Source organism: Brachyhypopomus gauderio, chromosome 21 (genome assembly GCF_052324685.1).
Source record: "Brachyhypopomus gauderio isolate BG-103 chromosome 21, BGAUD_0.2, whole genome shotgun sequence".
NCBI classification, from domain to species: Eukaryota; Metazoa; Chordata; class Actinopteri; order Gymnotiformes; family Hypopomidae; genus Brachyhypopomus; species Brachyhypopomus gauderio.
In genome coordinates this window covers 9198248-9220754 of record NC_135231.1, presented here as the reverse complement: position 1 = coordinate 9220754, position 22507 = coordinate 9198248, and the positions used below count along the sequence as shown (strand labels likewise).

The 22507-nt window shown below is 45.8% G+C and overlaps 1 protein-coding gene across 3 annotated transcripts in view; it reads left to right on the top strand.

Annotated features, from left to right (window-relative positions):
- vwa5b1 (von Willebrand factor A domain containing 5B1) overlaps window positions 1-22507 on the top strand; it is a 30894-nt gene that overhangs the window by 1268 nt on the left and 7119 nt on the right. For 2 of the 3 annotated variants that reach the window (XR_013122794.1, XM_076984373.1), the window contains exons 2-17: window positions 1243-1431; window positions 2735-2896; window positions 3355-3574; window positions 3752-3903; window positions 4464-4595; window positions 11674-11798; window positions 13446-13622; window positions 15940-16050; window positions 16296-16498; window positions 17669-17783; window positions 18119-18304; window positions 18745-18946; window positions 19272-19471; window positions 21398-21596; window positions 21682-21978; window positions 22422-22507. The exon at window positions 22422-22507 is cut by the window's right edge and continues 52 nt beyond it. Coding sequence is in view for 2 of the 3 variants with exons in the window: in XM_076984373.1 (XP_076840488.1) it covers window positions 1293-1431; window positions 2735-2896; window positions 3355-3574; window positions 3752-3903; window positions 4464-4595; window positions 11674-11798; window positions 13446-13622; window positions 15940-16050; window positions 16296-16498; window positions 17669-17783; window positions 18119-18304; window positions 18745-18946; window positions 19272-19471; window positions 21398-21596; window positions 21682-21978; window positions 22422-22507 (2706 nt within the window). In the remaining variant the exon portion in view is untranslated. The remainder of the gene's footprint in view (window positions 1-1242; window positions 1432-2734; window positions 2897-3354; window positions 3575-3751; window positions 3904-4463; window positions 4596-11673; window positions 11799-13445; window positions 13623-15939; window positions 16051-16295; window positions 16499-17668; window positions 17784-18118; window positions 18305-18744; window positions 18947-19271; window positions 19472-21397; window positions 21597-21681; window positions 21979-22421) is intronic. The other variant, XM_076984374.1, reaches the window with a different exon arrangement.

Below are 22507 nucleotides of genomic sequence, written 5' to 3'. Positions count from 1 at the left end.
ATGTGCCAAATCTTAATGTAATGTTGTTGTTTGTCTATGAGTAATGAAGCTAGATTGGACGAATAAACCTGTTGTTGCTTCGCGACATCGGTCACGGAAATATTTAATCGTCAGATGTAATGTAGGCTATTTTTCTTGTCTTTGGAGAGTGGTTATCTATAATCATCTTAGCTCTCTAAAAGTGTCCTCAGAGGAGATGCGGAGACTGCGCATGACTTTTGACTTCAACTATAAAGTCACTTCATGCACGTTTGAGGAGACATTTTAGGAACATTTCTTTGTAAGTGGGCAAATCTAATGCTCACTAATCTAAAAACTCACTTTTGTTCATTGGAAATGCTGTTGAAGCAAGTTTTCGTCAATAAAATATGGTTCGTGCCTTTTGACTTATATACTTAACTGCGTCTTAACCAGTGGGTCAGTAATGACGACACCCCCCCCCTTTCATCTCCCTGTGTGTTTCAATGTGCCGTGTTGTCTCCTTTGATGCGCAAGGAAATATGATCTGCTTTGATGGTGGTTTTTTTTATTATTTATTTTTTTAGAAGTTTGTGAGTGGGCTCTGTGTGCAGCAGGAACCTCCCGGCATGACTGAATTTCATATCGCTAATTTGTAATGAATTATCGATGACTGAAAAATATACTGAACATGAAAGACACGTGGCTTTAATTTGTTCCTCCACCAGTATTCCACACATAAAAGTGTAGTTAAGAATAAAAATAAAAAAGTCGTATTTTTAGGCAACACAGTGGAATCCCATAAATACCGTTGTTCTTTCATCGTTCGTTGGGATCTTCAGGACTGCAGTTTCTTCTTGGAGTTGCATTATCTGAGATATATATCACTCCCTATATATATACTCCCCAGTTTGTGTGTTAGCATACTGCAAGGCATATTTCAGTTATGCAGAGGTTGGCATTCCAGGTTCAGAAAGTAAAAGTCCTCACCAGGATTTGTTTCAAGCTTGCTAGATTTTCTAATTAGTGCAATCCAGGTAAAATTTGTGGTATCAACACAATCCAGGAAGCCTGAGCAAAATCCTGGTGAGGACTTTTACTTCCTGAATCTGGAATGCCCACCTCTGCAGTTATGCCACAACAAACAGAGAGACAAAGACATTTACATTTGATATACAGTCACCTTTGACTGCCTGTTGGAACTGCTTAAGATGACTGTAATATGCGAGACAACATTAGAAATATATATCACTGGATCATACTAGGTGTTCTGTGCTTTTCGAGGCTCCGCCCAGAGCAGCTGTGAGTGCGTGAGGACCTGCCCACCTGCAGCCATGCCCGGCCTCATCAACAAGGCCAAGCGGAGCGCCCTGCCGCTCAGTGTCTCCGACATCACTTCCTGTGTCAGGGGCTACACGCTGGCCATGACGGCCTCGCTAACCTATGAAAACATAGAGGACCACCCCGTCGAAGGTGAGATGCCCTCTCAGGACAGGTCAGAGTTCACAGCACCATTACACCTGTAACTATATGTCAGTGGTTCGCTGGCCCAGACCGGGGTCCAGAGGTGCTACCCATCTTCCAGGGTATCACAGAAGTGCCACAGGGTACCTTGCACACAATACAATAACCCCTGTCATATTTTGTATTGAAATAAAACAATAAGATCTTAATCAAATTATAGTCTTTGGGCATACTGTATTGTCAGATGATATCTGAATTACTGTCTTTGTTACATGCATTACACAATTAGGTTATTTTTATTTTAGATCGTTGTATGATACATGTCAAACGATTATTTCCTTCAACAAGACAAGTTAATTATTAAAAGAAAAGGTTGTCACATCATTTCATGTAAGGATTATGTGGGAAGAGTAGATTGTTAATGCCAAAGACCACAAGATTATTTCTATTCACATCATTGCTTAATTTCCTGAATAACATGCAGTCATTATACAATATCTGTGTAGAGTACTGTGAGGAGGGAGACAGGAAGAGCTCTCAGTCTCATCCCATGGGTTGATATTTCAGCACTGGCCTGTGACGCACACTGGGAAAAGCACTGGGGGGATTAATATGGCCCTAGATCTTGAGCAGGCCCTGTACATCAATTCTACATATATTCACTTACAGGATCAGCCCAAGAATATTTTTTAGCAGCAAACTCTCATAGATCTTTTATGAGGTGAGATTTTTCTCCTCCTATGGCAAGAGTAAGATTCATAAACGTTACTTCTGGCCACAAAAGCAATTTTGGCAGACGTGTGTCAGAAGCTCTATCAGCGTACGAATGTGCTTTGAAGGCCTGTATGGAGGAAGAGGATGCCAGTGCACCTGTGAGCACTCCCTCAGCTCTCGGTACCATGTCTGCAAATTGGTTCCTTAACTTAATACAGACATAAAGTGCCACTTTCAGAGAACAGGCATGCATCTCTGAAGAAGCTTCACAGCATAATAACCCTCGATATAGAACAACGTGGGAAGGAGCTCAAAGTGACACTGCGGCGTAGTATTGATTAAAAAGGTCCAGGTAGCAATGACTGCTGAATCAATACCCCCATTGCTGAATGCTATGAAAATATAGCAGGTGCATTTTCATGAGAAAAATGTCTATTCCATCAACATTAAATCACTTGCAAGGATTATACTCTGACATTTTCAGTCCCATCGTACTATTGCAGACGCATGTGTTAATGGATTTTTATACTCATGGGTGCATGAACTGAGGTTTTTATTTCCTTTCCTGTGTCCCTTTGTTCTGTTTCCTGTTTTGGAGGTATCTTTATTTACCCTCTGGAGGAGGGCTCTGTCGTGGTGGGCTTCGAAGCAATGATCTCCAGCCAGATAATCACAGTGCAGATCAAAGACAAGGCGAAAATCGACGATTGCTACATTGACTCCTGTGCGGCGGGCAACGGCGGCCAGCAGGGCGGCAGCGGTGAGCCTTCATGCTTCCCCTCTGTCTGTCTCCCTCACGGCCATGTTACAACCTCCTCCAGAATGTTCCCCTCAGCACATTCAGAGTAAGAGTTTGGGATGAGGCTTTGCCTTAATGACAGAATGAATGCCATGCTAAGGACGAAGATGAAATGATACTTGTGACCGAATAAACATCGTCATATGGTGAGACAAGAGTGAGATGATGCTGCAAGGGTGAGACTAGGGTGAGAGAAGAATGAGGTGATTCTGCGAAGGTGAGACAATGGTGAGACAAGACTGAGATGATGCTGCAAGGGTGAGACTAGGGTGAGAGAAGAATGTGGTGATTCTGCGAAGGTGAGACATTGGTGAGACAAGGGTGAGGTGATGCTGCAAAGATGAGACTAGGGAGAGTATGGCACAGTATAGGTGCTCTAAACGGGGCCTGATTGGGATGGCTGTGTGCTTGCATCACAGGTCTCGTTCAGCTTGACGAAGACCTGGAGCAGATGGTGCTGGTGGTGAACCTGGGCCTCATCCCCCCTCTGGAGACCGTGAACGTGCTGGTCAGCACCTCCTCCGAGCTGTCCACCCTCCCAAACGGGGGCATCCGGGTCACCTCACCACCTGCGTGCACACCCAGGGTCCAGTGCTCCATCAAAGAGGAGCAAACCTTCTCCCCTAATACAACCAGGAGGTGGGACTCCTCGGGATTCTTCCACTAGACTCTTAATATAGTATCAATTTAATATCAGTATATGATAATCAGTAAAATAAACGTATGCAGTAGTTACATTACAGGCGGAAGCAGAGGCTGCATTCATTGAGAATAAGTAAGAATAAGTATGTCTGTTTTGTTTTATTGGATGAGCAGAGACAGACACCATTGTGCACAGGGCTCTCATGAGCACATTGCCCCGACCAGCCAGCTGTGTCTGGCCAGTTTACTGCAGGAGGAGTCCATCAACTCCATCGACTACCAGTTCAACTTCCAGCTGGAGATCAGGGGACCGTATCTACTGGCTGGTCAGTGCAGCACAGCCAGAATCTCATAGCAGGCAGAGAAATCCACCCATGCACAGCCACACACACACACACACACACACACACACACACACACACACACACACACACACACACACACACACACAGACTCACTAAAAATAGTGAATCACACTATATGGAATGCAATTAAATATCAAAATGCACCATTGTTGTTTAAAAATACAATATCCTACTTACTGATCACATGTCACAGTCACCACATGTGTATTTTAGAATGATAATGGAATGTTTTGAAGTGTGTCAACTGTTTTCAGCCAATAAGGCATTGATGCCTGCTGGGATGTGACTGCACTCTGAGTGTCCAGAACAGACCTCAGTGCATGAGAGCAACTGTGCTATTGATTGACCACTAATACATTCAACCTTCATGGTAAAGAGGTGGTCTTTAAGGTCTGTGAGTTGGGAATGGCTGGTGCTGCTGTATATGCTAGTGTTACACAGTATTGTGATTGTGTGTGTGTGTGTGTGTGTGTGTGTGTGTGTGTGTGTGTGTGTGTGTGTGTGTGTGTGTGTGTGTGCAGGTGTGGAGAGCCCCTCTCATGCCATCCGGGCTGATGCTGACCCATCAGCCCGATCCGCCACCAGCATCCTGGTCACTCTGGCAGACAAGTACACATATGACTGCCCTGTGGAGATCCTTATCTACCCCAGCGGTGTGTACCACACACACACACACACACACACACACACACACACACACACACACACACACACACACACACACACACACACACATTTGTTTCTTGGTAAGCAATATCACACAGACCACCCTGTTAAGACAGAGACTGCACACATATATATCCACAAACACACACACACACACACACACACACACACACACACACACACACACACACACACACACACACACACACACACACACACACACACACACACACACACACACACACATGTGCGGACTTAGCCATCAGTCTCCACTCTATTGTCCACTGTCCAAAGTTCTAAGCGCAGATAGCTCTCTTAACTGAAGTCATCTCTGCATGTAACATTTCTACTGAGGTTCTTATGCATGTTCCCATATTGCCTTAACATAATTGGCCTTAGTAAGATGTTGCAGTTTGTCGGATATTGCAGTATTCTAATCATTTAATCAGCAGTGAAGGACTGTTGTAATATTCTGTGTGTGTTTCACGCTGGCAGCTATATCTTTGGTACATGTTTAATTTCATAAACCATGGCTGTACTTTTTTTTTAATCATTTGGATATATCAACATATTTGCACTGGACAGTGTGCAGAGACTCGGGGCTTATGACTGCAGTCTTGTTGTACAGATGGCAGAATTAATGCTTCTTAAACCCTCACTGTTCCTCTGCTTGCTGAAACAGAACCGAGCGCACTTGTTACTCTCGTCTTGAGCATCGCTGCAGGCTCTGGTTGGTACAATATGCTGGTATTTGGATACACTTCAGGAACAAAGACGCCGGGGGTCTCAGGCGGAGGCCACAGCGCCCCCTGCTGAGTTACCTGGGTGTTTGCAAAGTTGTACCCGTGCTTACACGCATGCAGAGCAGGCGTGGGCTCAGAGTCCAATTTCACACCAGCTTGTATTTGTTTGCGACTGGGCTGGGCTGGGCTGGGGGGGGATGCGTCTGGGGCATCTCCCCTCCGCCTGAAGCTCCTGAACACCTGTGAGGCATCACTCCATTACCAGAGAATCAACTTGCATTATTACAGCCTGCTGCGTGAGGCTCCTCACCCACCCCCCACCTCCTCATCCACCCTCACCTCCTCACCCACCCCCCACCTCCTCACCCACCCCCCACCTTCTCATCCACCCCCCAGCGCCTGCTTTACCCCTCCCTCACCTCCTCCCCCACCCCTCAACTCCTCGCCACAGCCATGTAGGCATCTTTGAGGAGGTTTTCCTGCTCCCCTCCTTTATAGCATTCTCCTGCCCTGGCACTCGCTTGTTGTGACCTCTGTCATCTCACTCTGTGAGGGGGGAAATGAATCACTCCCTCACGCACACACCCTGCACACATGCCCCCCCCACAAAAGCCCCCCCCCCTCCACTAAGCCTACCACCAAGTGACCAGCGGCAGGTGTGGCTCTGAATTTCTGAATTGGAAAAATGACATGGCAGACTCAACCTGATCCCCCTCTACCTAAAGGGCAGTGCTCGTTGCTAGTTGGGCACCCCTGACATCCATATCTCTTCAGTTGATTTCACACCAATTACTTTTATTTTTTCCCCCGAATTTGTATTTTTCAAAATAAAATCCAACCTTTTTGCATAATAGCAAAATCAATTTATTAATTAATCAATTTATTGTAAATCTGTGATTTATGAACACCAAAATGAAGCTATGGCTGCTTAATGAAGTTGTTTGCTTGTGGAGTGCAGGTGCACATCCAAAAGCAAAATCTCTGCATGTGTGAGGAGTCTTACTGCTCCCCTCTACATGTGTGAGGAGTCTTACTGCTCCCCTCTACATGTGTGAGGAGTCTTTCTGATCCCCTCCACATGTGTGAGGAGTCTTTCTGCTCCCCTCTACATGTGTGAGGAGTCTTACTGCTCCCCTCTGCATGTGTTAGGAGTCTTTCTGCTCCCCTCTACATGTGTGAGGAGTCTTACTGCTCCCCTCTACATGTGTGAGGAGTCTTACTGCTCCCCTCCGCATGTGTGAGGAGTCTTACTGCTCCCCTCCGCATGTGTGAGGAGTCTTACTGCTCCCCTCTGCATGTGTTAGGAGTCTTACTGCTCCCCTCTGCATGTGTTAGGAGTCTTCCTGCTCCCCTCTACATGTGTGAGGAGTCTTACTGCTCCCCTCTACATGTGTGAGGAGTCTTACTGCTCCCCTCTGCATGTGTTAGGAGTCTTTCTGCTCCCCTCTACATGTGTGAGGAGTCTTACTGCTCCCCTCCGCATGTGTGAGGAGTCTTTCTGATCCCCTCTACATGTGTGAGGAGTCTTTCTGCTCCCCTCTACATGTGTGAGGAGTCTTACTGCTCCCCTCTGCATGTGTTAGGAGTCTTTCTGCTCCCCTCTACATGTGTGAGGAGTCTTTCTGCTCCTCTCTACATGTGTGAGGAGTCTTACTGCTCCCCTCCGCATGTGTTAGGAGTCTTTCTGCTCCCCTCTACATGTGTGAGGAGTCTTACTGCTCCCCTCTGCATGTGTTAGGAGTCTTACTGCTCCCCTCTACATGTGTGAGGAGTCTTACTGCTCCCCTCTACATGTGTGAGGAGTCTTACTGCTCCCCTCTGCATGTGTTAGGAGTCTTCCTGCTCCCCTCTGCATGTGTGAGGAGTCTTCCTGCTCCCCTCTGCATGTGTGAGGAGTCTTCCTGCTCCCCTCTACATGTGTGAGGAGTCTTTCTGCTCCCCTCTGCATGTGTGAGGAGTCTTTCTGCTCCCCTCTGCATGTGTGAGGAGTCTTACTGCTCCCCTCTACATGTGTGAGGAGTCTTTCTGCTCCCCTCTACATGTGTGAGGAGTCTTACTGCTCCCCTCTGCATGTGTGAGGAGTCTTTCTGCTCCCCTCTACATGTGTGAGGAGTCTTTCTGCTCCCCTCTACATGTGTGAGGAGTCTTACTGCTCCCCTCTGCATGTGTGAGGAGTCTTTCTGCTCCCCTCTACATGTGTGAGGAGTCTTTCTGCTCCCCTCTACATGTGTGAGGAGTCTTTCTGCTCCCCTCCACATGTGTGAGGAGTCTTACTGCTCCCCTCTACATGTGTGAGGAGTCTTACTGCTCCCCTCTACATGTGTGAGGAGTCTTACTGCTCCCCTCTACATGTGTGAGGAGTCTTACTGCTCCCCTCTACATGTGTGAGGAGTCTTTCTGCTCCCCTCTGCATGTGTGAGGAGTCTTTCTGCTCCCCTCTACATGTGTGAGGAGTCTTTCTGCTCCCCTCCACATGTGTGAGGAGTCTTACTGCTCCCCTCTACATGTGTGAGGAGTCTTTCTGCTCCCCTCTACATGTGTGAGGAGTCTTTCTGCTTCCCTCTACATGTGTGAGGAGTCTTACTGCTCCCCTCTGCATGTGTTAGGAGTCTTACTGCTCCCCTCTACATGTGTGAGGAGTCTTACTGCTCCCCTCTACATGTGTTAGGAGTCTTACTGCTCCCCTCTGCATGTGTTAGGAGTCTTCCTGCTCCCCTCTGCATGTGTTAGGAATCTTCCTGCTCCCCTCTACATGTGTGAGGAGTCTTCCTGCTCCCCTCTGCATGTGTGAGGAGTCTTCCTGCTCCCCTCTACATGTGTGAGGAGTCTTTCTGCTCCCCTCTGCATGTGTGAGGAGTCTTTCTGCTCCCCTCTGCATGTGTGAGGAGTCTTACTGCTCCCCTCTACATGTGTGAGGAGTCTTTCTGCTCCCCTCTACATGTGTGAGGAGTCTTACTGCTCCCCTCTGCATGTGTGAGGAGTCTTTCTGCTCCCCTCTACATGTGTGAGGAGTCTTTCTGCTCCCCTCTACATGTGTGAGGAGTCTTACTGCTCCCCTCTGCATGTGTGAGGAGTCTTTCTGCTCCCCTCTACGTGTGAGGAGTCTTTCTGCTCCCCTCTACATGTGTGAGGAGTCTTTCTGCTCCCCTCCACATGTGTGAGGAGTCTTACTGCTCCCCTCTGCATGTGTTAGGAGTCTTTCTGCTCCCCTCTACATGTGTGAGGAGTCTTTCTGCTCCCCTCTACATGTGTGAGGAGTCTTACTGCTCCCCTCCGCATGTGTTAGGAGTCTTTCTGCTCCCCTCTACATGTGTGAGGAGTCTTACTGCTCCCCTCTACATGTGTGAGGAGTCTTACTGCTCCCCTCTGCATGTGTTAGGAGTCTTACTGCTCCCCTCTACATGTGTGAGGAGTCTTACTGCTCCCCTCTACATGTGTGAGGAGTCTTACTGCTCCCCTCTGCATGTGTTAGGAGTCTTCCTGCTCCCCTCTGCATGTGTGAGGAGTCTTCCTGCTCCCCTCTGCATGTGTGAGGAGTCTTCCTGCTCCCCTCTACACGTGTGAGGAGTCTTTCTGCTCCCCTCTGCATGTGTGAGGAGTCTTTCTGCTCCCCTCTGCATGTGTGAGGAGTCTTACTGCTCCCCTCTACATGTGTGAGGAGTCTTTCTGCTCCCCTCTACATGTGTGAGGAGTCTTACTGCTCCCCTCTGCATGTGTGAGGAGTCTTTCTGCTCCCCTCTACATGTGTGAGGAGTCTTTCTGCTCCCCTCTACATGTGTGAGGAGTCTTACTGCTCCCCTCTGCATGTGTGAGGAGTCTTTCTGCTCCCCTCTACATGTGTGAGGAGTCTTTCTGCTCCCCTCTACATGTGTGAGGAGTCTTTCTGCTCCCCTCCACATGTGTGAGGAGTCTTACTGCTCCCCTCCACATGTGTGAGGAGTCTTACTGCTCCCCTCTACATGTGTGAGGAGTCTTACTGCTCCCCTCTACATGTGTGAGGAGTCTTACTGCTCCCCTCTACATGTGTGAGGAGTCTTTCTGCTCCCCTCTGCATGTGTGAGGAGTCTTTCTGCTCCCCTCTACATGTGTGAGGAGTCTTTCTGCTCCCCTCCACATGTGTGAGGAGTCTTACTGCTCCCCTCTACATGTGTGAGGAGTCTTTCTGCTCCCCTCTACATGTGTGAGGAGTCTTTCTGCTTCCCTCTACATGTGTGAGGAGTCTTACTGCTCCCCTCTGCATGTGTTAGGAGTCTTACTGCTCCCCTCTACATGTGTGAGGAGTCTTACTGCTCCCCTCTACATGTGTTAGGAGTCTTACTGCTCCCCTCTGCATGTGTTAGGAGTCTTCCTGCTCCCCTCTGCATGTGTTAGGAATCTTCCTGCTCCCCTCTACATGTGTGAGGAATCTTACTGCTCCCCTCTACATGTGTGAGGACTCTTTCTGCTCCCCTCTGCATGTGTGAGGAGTCTTTCTGCTCCCCTCTGCATGTGTGAGGAGTCTTACTGCTCCCCTCTGCATGTGTGAGAAGTCTTACTGCTCCCCTCTACATGTGTGAGGAGTCTTTCTGCTCCCCTCTACATGTGTGAGGAGTCTTTCTGCTCCCCTCTACATGTGTGAGGAGTCTTACTGCTCCCCTCTACATGTGTGAGGAGTCTTACTGCTCCCCTCTACATGTGTGAGGAGTCTTTCTGCTCCCCTCCGTACAAGTGAGAAGCATTCGTGCTCTCCTCGCCTTTGCTGCACGTGTGAGGAGTGCTAAAAACGGCACTAATGTCCCCTCACTCCTTCACTCTGTTGGTTTTTTCCAGTCGTTGCTTCCTCTTTGTCCAGACCTTATCGCAGGGAGTGACATGTGTTCACTGGCTAATTGATTCATGGGGCAGCGGCACAGACATCCGATCAAAGGTTCAAAAAGCATCGACCACTGCTGCATGCTGACTAGTAGCACGGACCCAGAAGTGACACACCAGCCAACATCTGCGCCCTTGTGATGCATATACACAAAAGTGCCTTCCCAGTGTTAGATTTAATCATGAAAAACCTTGTGGCAGTGAGGAGATTAAATAGAATTGTTCCAAGAGCGAGTTTCAGAAAAATCTTTAACGACCACTTAATTGGTTCATTTCCTAAAGGGCTCATTTGACAAATTATATACAACTGTGCCTTGAATTTGTTATTTGAAGTAAAGGTGCACGACAGAGAGTTTTTTGGCTAACAAATTAACCTTGTTTCTATAGAGGTAGGGGTAGCAACGGCTTTTCATGTGTGCTCACCAAGAAAGCCAAGGGTGAACTAGCTAGCACCAAAGTGAGTGTGTGCTCCCAGCCGTGGGAGATCTGTGAAGAACAGAACCATCTCATAAAGACCTTGATGAAATAGCACATGGGTTCAATCGGTCGTAATAAAAGCATCAGTGCCAGCGCTAGGAACATGGACCACAGACTAAACTAACCCACAGATAGCCAGTATTTGAATTACTTGTATTACATATTCTTGTCCAATTACATTTGGAGGATTTCGTCATATGTATTGGATTAGAGTCAAGATACTTCATAGTCTAGCTTTTTAAAAAATGTACATTTCTGTGATTATAGCTTACAGGTCTATGATTCCTGATCATCCCCCCCGCTAACCACTCCCAAACTTCCAGTGTTTGATACTAGACCCATCATCCAAAATGATGTGACACTATAGAGCATCATCAACCCCGCCCGTCCGGATCCAGAGTCATGACCTAATCTATGATTCTAGATTTCACAACATTTTCAAGGACTCATTCTGAATGACCTCTTTATGAGCATGTGTATCTCTCATGTATTTCATCATCTCTCTTGCACCCGACCAGTGTTATAATCACGAGAAAGGCCAGCTCTTGTCTCCCGTAACAACAGCAACCCTTTGCATCTGTTCATTCTTAAAGGAAGGGTGATGTGACGATGTTGGTTTGGATAAAAAACTCCTGAGGGTCTCTAGAGTCTCCCTCACTAATTGAGGAATACCTGCAGTAATTGAATTACTGCAATTGAGTTACAAATTACACATATCCTAATGTACTCAATTTGTTTACATCAGATTCTGTTAGAGCAGGTAGGGCAGGTTGCTGACAACGCCAAGGTCATGGGTTTGATTCCCAGTGCAAAGGCATGATAAATATATAAGTCAACATGGTATCTGCCAGATATTATATAATTTTGTTCAATATGCATTTGTATTTACTATCAAGACTCTTTAAGTGTGTTTTTGAACACCTGTGATCAAGTGGGTAAATAGTGTAAATAGTGTGGGGAGAACGTTGGTGTTACTGTCTCCTGTTTACCTCAGAGCCTCATCTGCCCCACGTGCTGATTGAGGACGGAGACATGACGCCCGAGGAGTACGACGAACACCTGAAGGGGAGGAGTGATTACATCAAGGCCACCAAAAAGGACTCCAGCAATGAAAAGAAAGTAAGAGAGAGAAATGGAGAGAACTGATGGGGACAGAGAGCAGGGAGAGATGATGGCAAAGGGATGAAGGAGAAGCAAGGGCTGGGGAAGAGGGAACCAGATGGGGGGGGGGGGGGGGGGGTCGTCACATCCAGCAGCTCCATAAAATGCAGCAACAAACTATTAGTGTGAAAGTGTAAGGTAGACAAATGCCTGAAATGAGATAATGATTATTTGATAACCTGCTGCTAATTATTTGTATATGTGATGAGTTCATTGCCCTCTAGTGTATTTAAGAAAGTTATTTCAGGCACATTAAGCAAGGAAGGGAACAGGAGGAAGGGAGAAGGGCAAAGGGAACATGAGGAAGGGAACATGAAGAAGGGAACGGGAGGAAGGGAACAAGAGGAAGGGAACAAGAGGAAGGGAACAAGAGGAAGGGAACAGGAGAAAGGGAACATGAGGAAGGGAACAGGAGGAAGGGAACAAGAGGAAGGGAACAGGAGAAAGGGAACAGGAGGAAGGGAACAGGAGGAAGGGAACAAGAGGAAGAAAACATGAGGAAGGGAACAGGAGGAAGAGAACAAGGGGAAGGGAACAGGAGGAAGGGAACAGGAGGAAAGCAGTTGTCTTCTAGTGCAGGTGCTGTTTAGGGCCATTTCCTGTAGCAGGGCTGGAAATGAAATGTAGTGTATGGAAGAGATATAGACCAGAATGTAGACCGGAGTGTAAACCTGAGTGCAGACTAGAGTGTAGACCGGAGTGTAGACTGGGGTGTGGACCAGAGTGCAGACTGGAGTACAGACTGGAGTGCAGACCGGAGTGCAGACTGGAGTGTAGACCTGAGTGCAGACTGGAGTGTAGATTGGGGTGTGGACCAGAGTGCAGACCGGAGTGCAGACTGGAGTGCAGACTGGAGTGTAGACCAGAGTGTAGACCGGAGTGTAGACTCGTGTGTAGACCAGACCAGCACAAAAGCAACTGCAATTATATCCTCAAGAAACAGGAAGCTGTGTGCATATGCAGCCACATTAAAAAAGGTTGGCAATAAAGGGGGGGTTTCTATGGAAACCTCCTGAGGATTTCGCCGGGGTTGCGTGGCAGTGAGGCGGTAGAGCGCTGATCAGAACCTGGTCTTATAGCTTTAGCATTAAGACCCTTACGCAGACTGTCAAGAGGCAGCAAACGGTGAAATGGGGACCAGCATAAAAGATTTGGAGTTGTGGAGAGGTTTTTGGTAATTTGTTTGGGATTCAAGATCCATTAATAATGACGTTCGGTGAACGCATACATTCATTAAGTAGAATTTCATTACTGCATTAGCCATGCCGGCTCCAACCGTATTAGAATAAATAAGCATGTAAATGCAGTATACGGATAAAGAATGTAATCTCTTGAAAGGGTAATTGCCACTTGTTCTCTTGGACAAATTGAATTATCAAATAGGTTAGTCCTGATGAGAATCTCACAGCATTCTTCCACACTCAGAATATTCACAAATATTTGGACAATATTGAAACAAAAATCCAAGGAATCGATTCAATTAAACATTCATACGTTTATTTAAATGACTTTTATTTAAATTACATTCATCTAAAAAGCATGTAAATGACTTCAACACCAAGGCGCTCCAGGCCTGCCGGTGACTCTTTGGGTCGGTCTGTGCAGGTGGACGTGATCCACAAGAGGCTCCACAAAGACATCCTTCACAACCCCGTGGTGATGCTGAACTTCTGTCCTGACCTGCAGTCCATGACCTCAGACCTGACGAAGGTCCAGGGAGAGTTCGTCTTCCTCATCGACCGCAGCGGGAGCATGAGTGGGGCCAACATCAGTCGCGTTAAGGTGAGGTGGCCACGTCTAAAGGATCTTCTGAATCCCATTGGTTGAGAAGGGATTGTCATGAATAATAAAAGAACAAAGAAAAGCAGAGAGGGGAAAAAAAGCCAGATGGCAATTACTTGTAGCAACCTGTTAAAACATGTTCACGAAATGATGAGATGTAAGAGCTGTATTCAAATGTAAGGCAGCAAAGAAGCAGAACACAGCCCATAGGAGGTTTTTACGCTCTCAACAAAAGCAAAAGGTTGCTTCATGTGGAAATGTAGGCCATGCTTTCTGGCCTGCTTCATTCCACATTCAAGATTCAACAGACTGCGCTTTCAACAACAGCCTTGAGGATGAAGGACTATTGAACATTCCTGTATCTCTGAAACTGATATGTGGCTGATAGGAGTGTGGGTCTGTTTAGTCTGCTTCTTCTTCTTCTTTCGGTAATTCCTGTTTAGGGGTCACCACAGCGGATCAAACTCCTCCATCTGGCCCTGTCCTGAGTGTCCTCCACTGACACACCAGCCACTCTCATATCCTCTATCACTGCATCCATAAACCTCCTCATAGGTCTACCTCTCCTCTTGCCTGGAAGTTCCATCCTCAAGACCCTCCTACCAATTTTCCTCTCCTCCCTCCTCTGTACATCCTCTGTACATCTGTCTGTTTAGTCTGCTGCCTCATCCAAACGACGACAAAGTTCAACGTAATAAATGGCTCTATTAATTCAGTAATAATGGACGTCATTGGCTTGTTGATTTGTTGTACTTAGAATGCGCCATAGCCGTGTTGTCCTCCTCTGTGATGTTCTCGGCACCCCACAAACCACACGAGTGATTTGGGTTGTAGCGTACGGTGCGACTGTGGCGTGAACCTGCAGCAAATGTTGAACGAGCGTGAGCCGAAGCCGAAGCTCGGCCGCGTGTGACGCAGGAGACAGCGATGACTCATCCTTGGTTTGACCTGGGAGAATCTTGCGCTGTTGCTGCACGTGTCGGACTTAAAGGAGCAGGTCACCCTAACGAAATGTGCCTTCCCAAACGCATCTGGCTTCAAAGAAAACCCCAACCCCCCCCCAGAAATGGCCGTTGTCTGAGTTTATCCCTTTTGATGAGTAGAAAGGGAGGGATAGGAAAAGGTTCTGTGCACGTACATTTTTTATATTTTAGTCCTGTCAGAGAAAAGTCGTTCTGCATGCGTATGCACTTTGGGTATACAATTACACATACTGTAAACGTTTTTACAGTTCAGTGACTGGAGACTGTAGTAATTGCATAAAGGCCTGTCTATATTATGTGGCTTTTGCACAAACCACTTGCATAAAATATATGAAGTACACAGCAATAGGTTGTCAAAATGTGCCCAGATCTTTTGAACAGGGGTGGAAGGGGGTGGGCTACTCGTGTGTTAAGGAATGACAACTCATGTGTTACAGACAAGGTTGTAATCCTTAACGAAAACGAATGAAAAAACTGATATTTAAAAAACATTTTCGTTAACTGAAATAAAGGAATAAATAAAGGACTCGGTTGCATTCAAAAAGCTTAGCTTTTCACTTGAACCAAAATTACGTGCCTATGTTCGTGTCTGTCCTTAGTCTGGCAATTTTCAGCAGCAGTATTACACATTTTGCACTTAAGGCTGCTATCTTGTGGACTGTTTTGTGGACAGTTGGTTGTTCAACATGTAATTGAATGCATTTTTAACAGACTTGTATAATCCAGGAAGCCTGAGCAAAATCCTGGTGAGGACTTTTACTTTCTGAACCTGGATTATACAACTCTGATTTTTAAAAATGGTATCTTTTGATGAGTTTTTATTACACAATATTTACTTTGAACTTTTTGAAAAAAAAAACACCTGACAAATAACCCAAAGTATGAAAAAACAAAAACTAATACTAGAACTAATGAAAACTAAAACTAAGCTTTAAAATTTTTTTAAACTAATTAAAACTAGCAACCATGCTCTAAAAACAAATTAAAACTAACTGAATTAGACAAAAAGTCACAATTAAATAAACTAAACTTTAATGAAAAATCCAAAACTATTAAAACCTTGGTTACGAAAGGATGACTGATGTGTTACGGAATGACGACTCGTGTGTTACGGAATGATGACTGATATGTTACGGAATAACGATTCATGTGGTGTGGAATGACGACTCGTGTGTTACGGAATGATGACTCGTGTGTTACGGAATGATGTGGTGCAGAATGCCCCCTGGCTGGGCCTGGCATTAGGCTGGCGCTGCATGTTCTCACTTCTCTGCCTTCTTCCTCCACTTACCGACTCCAGACGAGCTTTCTGACTAATCAGTTTGTCTTGCCAGGACGCCATGGTGGTGATCCTGAAAAGCCTTTTCCCCGCCTGCATGTTCAACATCGTTGGCTTTGGCACAACCTTCAAACCGCTGTTCGCCACCAGTCAGAACTACAGTGAGGTAAAGTATGTGTGTGTACTCCTACATTAGCAATAACATTGTTTTCACTTCGACAGCAGTAAGTGCCTATTACATTTTATATAGAAGACAGGTGCAGCGGTAACAGATGGAGATGTTTTGCATTTTATATCAAGGTTAAAGTCAATTACTTTCATTTGTTTAATCAACTTAAGATTAAGCTCATTACTGACATATTTCAGTAATGAATTGACGTGCGCTGTTGACACATGCCCACTGTGACGCAGGAAAGTCTATCGGCCGCGTGCGACTACGTGAGGAAGATCCGAGCAGACATGGGCGGCACCAACATCCTGGCCCCGCTGGACTGGGTCCTGAGGCAGCCTGTTCAGCGAGGTCATCCTCGGCAGCTCTTCCTCCTCACCGACGGGGCGGTCAGCAACACGGGGAAGATCATCTCACTGGTCCGCAGTCATGCGGGGTTCACCAGGTGGGGGGCGCAAATGTATGACGGGCATCCAGACTGGCCTTTCATACCTGCGTCTAGACTAGCACCTCTTGTAGTGGATTATGATTATGGATTATGGATTATGGTTATGATATCAGCTTGTTTTTTGATCAGAGACCGTTTTTTTTTTGTCAGAGAATGTTATCTCAGAGAAATCTTATCCAAATGATCAAACTGTCACCCGTAAATCCTTTAGTCCAATATCGGATAGATCTACGCAGCATGGTTCTCTCATTTATAGGTAGTGAAAAGATTGCGCAGAGCCCTTGCTGAGACCTCCACTTCCTTGTGGAAGTCAGTCTCTCTCCCACAGAGTCTCTCATTACTGACAGCTTTTTCTCTCAGTGATGTTACACATTATTGCTTGTGTCTAAAGAGTTCAGAATAGTACAGCTTTTCAATTCATCTACACAACAGGAATAAAATATACAAATCAAAGTACAAAGTTCTCATGTTATTATGTGTTTAGACAGAAGAACTGATGGTGAACCTCGCTCTTGCACAAGTTTGTCAGCAAGTCTCCCTCTGCAGGACGGATGAATTGGGCAATTTGTCCTTTTTAAGGGAGCCAGCCAGGCAGTGATCTTGTTAGACCCATTCAGAGTCTGCCGAGACCTCTAGCATATTGGTCTTCAGGCAACAGTGGCACTGATCACCAAATAACAGTAAATCTGAGCTCCTGTCCAAAACATGCTCTTGACGTCACTAAAGTCCAAGCCGAGACCATATAGGTCCCGAACTTCAACATTTAACCAAGTATAATGAGGCTGCCAATTATAAAATGCAGAACATGCTGAAAATGGCACTGAAATTGGGCCTGAAAATGACAGAGGAAAAATATCATTAATTATCTTTCTGGCATCTCAGAACTGCTCCAGCTGCCAAATTTCTAAATTGCTAAAGTGAAGATTGTGATGGAGAATGTGGTGATTTTTTTCACCTTGATATAGAGTCTGTGTGTGTGCTTGTGTGTTTTGTGTGTCTGTGTGTGTGTACTGTGTGTGTGTGTCTTGTGTGTGTATTTTGTGTGTTCTGTGTGTTTTGTGTGTGTGTGTACTGTGTGTGTGTGTGTTTTGTGTGTGTATTTTGTGTGTTGTGTGTGTGTGTGTGAATGCACGTGTGCACTCACTCCCACGTGTGCGTGCTCTGCAGGTGCTACGTGTTCGGGATGGGCCAGGACGCGAGCAGGCGCCTCGTGGGCAGCCTGGCCGCTGTTTCCAGGGGCTGTGCCGAGTTCCTGGCAGACGGCGAGAGACTGCAGCCCAAGGTTCTCATTCACGCCCACGTGTTTGGCTGCCGCGGCGACAGCCAGCTATTCTGAATGTCACTGCCGTGTAATTATAGCCTGCATGTAAAGTGTGGGCTGCCCGCAAGTATTAGCAAATGATCAATTTGGTTGAGTTAAAATGTAAATTAGAATGATTGGTCAGAGAAGACAATGCCTCCCGTGGTTTCTCAGAGAGACGTTTACGTTACGGAGGATTATTAGGGCCCAAGTGCAGACACCCTATTGTAATACATGATATGAACACAGAAGAGATGCCTTGCAAAAACATATGGAGACTCCAATTGACAAAGTGTTTCTTTTTGTGAATTTGACAGATGATTAAGTGCATGCGAAAGTCCATGGCCCCTGTCCTGAGTGACATCTCCATTGAATGGCTCTACCCTGAGACAAAAGAGGTGTTGCTGTCTCCGGTGGGGACGACATATCTATTTCCCGGTGACCGGCTGATTGGATTCAGCGTGGTCTGTGACACGACTCGGTACCATTCCAATCCCAAATCTGTGAGTACACTCGATCATGGTTCAGTAAAAACACACTTCTCTTCCACAGTTGTGAATTCAAACCACTGAAAAAGAGTAACAAAAACCCCAAAAGGTAGTTTTTTGGAACTCCTAAAACACAGTCCCAAAGGATTTAAGGAAACTCAAAAGATTTGTTCTAAAATGTTGACCATGTACTAACCAGACCCACCCCCCAAAGAAAAAATAATAGATATATAAAAAAAAGAAGTAATCAAACAACAACCCAAAAACAAAAATATTTTTACTAAGTTCTTCTAGTGCACAATGATAAAAGACGTGTTGGAGGTAAGATCAAAGATCAAAGGTGTGTGAATCATTAGTGTGAATCATTAGTGTTTGTGTAATGGCTTTTCTGGCTTTTCTGTTGGCTTTATTTCACAAACTTGTTTTTGTTTTTGTTTCCTGCTCTGTCTTACCAGGACAAAAGGCGGCGTTACAGTATGATGCGCTCGAATGAGTCTACCAGCTCTGTGTTCTACCACTCTCAGGAGGAGGAGCCTGGGAGGAGTGGCTCTGATGGACAGGCCCCGCCCAGGGACACACCCACTACCACACTGTTTGATACATTCTCAAACACCATGTCTGAGAGTGGCCCTGACGCAGGGGAGAATTACCATATCGGTAACAAACTAAAACAGTCTATAACAATCTGTAACTTCAAGAATGTGCAAAGTAAAAAAGCCCAATGGAGTCATAGTGTATACCTCGGTGGTAGCATTTTTATCTAATGTTATCAGCATTCTGTTATCTCAGTTGGGTGCTTGAATAGTTTTAAAAATGGCCCTGTCCATTGGTCCACAAAGACTGAGTCTGAAAAGCCTGACTCTAGCCTGATTCTTATAAATCTTGTTTTATAACGGTGTATTGAGTGAACAGACAGTTGCCACGAATCTCTGAATTGCATTCATTTATGGCGCAGTGGTTGATAATGGAATTTTTTTCACAGGGGCTGATGTGAGCACTTCTCCGAGACGGCGTGCTTACAGCACCAATCAGATTGAGGACTACAATCCCCAGAAGAGGGTTTACACACCCAGTGACCCGAGCTCAGCCGTGGGGAAAAACCCCCTCAGGAGAGCCCAGGTTCAAGAGCTCATCACGCACACGAGTCCTGACCATGGTGTCCAGTGGAAGATGAACTATCAGGTTAGCAAGAAAGGCTTCAAAACACAGGGCTGCTCGGCCTAGTGTTTGGGGATAACAAATAACGCTTAGAGATCAGCAATATGAATGCAAGCAGGTGCCTAATCAATATTCATTTCATTTTATAATAATTTTATAAATATTCTGTCTGGTGTTGGTAATTGACTGTATGAGCAAATCCATTCCCTCAAAATTCTGTTGACATAGCAATTGTATTCATGAAAACATTTATTTTATTTCTTTACACAATTTATGTAAAGCCATCAGTCATAATAATAACACAAGGAAATATGTATTTGACCATTTAATCACAGGAGTCATTTGACCTCATTTTCTTTTCCCATTCAGTCTCTATTCTATCATGTTTAAACACAAATACAGATTTATCTAGTTACCCAACACACAATTCCCTGAACAGTTCTGTAAGAAAAATGAAATTCCAGAAAGTAAATTACTTATCAAACACATACTGAGTTCCAAGAATAAACTGTTAATGGCATTCTGCAATGCGTGGTCATATGCTCAATAATCCTCAATTTCCTCTAGTTCTACTCACAGAGACGTAATGTGATTGGCTGTCACAGAAAGATGCACCAGTGTTGAAATTGCTGTAGCAGAGAAAAGAAAATGAGGTGACGAAAAATATGCCTGACCAAAAAGAGGAATCAGAATGCAATCAAGAACACAAAGAACACGTGATCTTGCTCTTCTTCTGTCTCTCTAATGAGGACCCATGCTCATTTAATGCAAGGCAATTGTGGCAACCTCCAAGATTTCTTGTGATGTATGTGTGATGTGTGATGTGTGTGTGTGCGCGTGTGTGTGTGCATGTGTGTATGCATGTGTGTATGTGTGTCTCATCTAATGACCCATAATTTGTTTCAGATTCTCCAGTAACCACATTTCAGAAATGCACCTGAATATTCAAGATGTATTCACTAACTGTTTCCATTGGAGCTTTTAGTTATAACACCCACAAAATGTAAAATTCAATACATGAAAAAATCAAAAGAGTTACATTCCCCACATTACTAGAATATGGGACAAAGGTTCTTAGAGATTGATATATATAATTTCCTGTATTATGAATTCTTAGAAGAAACTCTAACTTTGCACAAGTCAAATCTTGATATGAAATAGATTTAAAAGGCTCTGAGAAATGTTAGAGATGACGTACTGTTATCAAGGGGTTATCTGTGGTATAGCTATCACTTTGATTTCCATTTGAAAATCTAGATAATTACCTAAAAGTATACAGTACTTAAGGGATCAGCTTTTCCATATAATCAGATGAGATCATACAACCTCATACTGTACACACCATAGGAATGCCACTGCAATATACCGTATACACCAGAGGAATGCCACTAACGTACATTGTATATATACACCAGAGGAATGCCACTGCAGTATACCGTATACATCAGAGGAATACCACTACAGTATATGGTATACACCAGAGGAATGCCAGTGCAGTATACCGTATACATCAGAGGAATACCACTACAGTATATGGTATACACCAGAGGAATGCCAGTGCAGTATATGGTATACACCAGAGGAATGCCACTGCAGTATACCGTATACATCAGAGGAATACCACTACAGTATATGGTATACACCAGAGGAATGCCAGTGCAGTATATGGTATACACCAGAGGAGTGCCAGTGCAGTATATGGTATACACCAGAGTGCCAGTGCAGTATATGGTATACGCCAGAGGAATGCCACTACAGTACATTGTATATATACACCAGAGGAATGCCACTGCAGTATACCGTATACATCAGAGGAATACCACTACAGTATACCATATACACCAGAGGAATGGCACTACAGTATATGGTATACACCAGAGGAGTGCCAGTGCAGTATATGGTATACACCAGAGGAATGGCACTACAGTATCATACCTGCTCCTCCTACAGCCCCAGTTGGCCAGTCTGTGCGCGGCATCCTCTAGGGGGCGGAGCCTAGCAAGACAAAGGCCCCCTCAGCAGGATGGACCACATGGGGACGCAGAATGCGATCCGGCCGCATCCGTTGGCCCCGCCCACGGCCCCAGTGCAGAAGACGGGTCCAGGTCGTCCACCGACAGCCATTCCTTGGGCAGCACAGGAGAGGCAGGTGAGTCAACTACCTGCAGCCTGGTTTAGTCATGTACGCATGTGCTGCCACGACCACGCGCTCACCTCGCCGTTGCTTCTGCCAGCAGACGGCTACGGCCACCAGCTCTGCGAGGCCGAGACGCCGCAGGAGGTGCGTGCGTGGGACGGCAGGGCGGGGAGCCGCGAGGAGGGGCCCTGCAAGGCGGTCGTGGCGGGCCTGCTAGGCGGCAAGCCTGTGAAATGGGAGGTGACCTTTGACATCGAGCCCTACCTGAAGGGGCGTGAGAGGGAGGAGAAGGTTCACGAGGACCTGTGGAACGAGACCTTCCATCACCTCGCCGCGAGATCGATTATTCGGGACTTTGAGCAGATGGCTGGCGAGGAGAGTGAGATCGAGCACGGTGGGTGACAGGACTCAACGTGAAGTTTATAAAACACCTGGAACGCACACTGGCTAATTGCGCCTTTAATAGGTGCACAGATATGAACTATAGTTTCTATTACCATGCAGAATTCATCAGCCACCTTCCACTCTGTTCATGATTGGTCGGTTTTCTGACCCCAGATCCACTATTGGCTGGGTGTTATTTGATGACTGTTTCCAAAGACATGGTAGTGACACACTGTGCCTGCAGCAGAGTGCCTTGAGTTTTCATCCATGACAATGTTGCTGCTGCATTGTGAATCATGATTCATAGGTGAATAAGTGAAACCACGTCAAGTGCGAATTTGAGCACTTAGCAAGTCTGCACAAGATCTTGGTCTTGTGAGATTAGTCAGTATCATCTGTATTTGGTCACTGCTTTAACGTCTGAGGACTGTGTGACATGCTTGTGTTTTGCAGGTTCTGGTAGGCGGTACCAGCTGTATGCCATTCAAACCAGCAAAGCCTGCAACATTCTGAGCAAATACACAGCGTTCATGCCCATT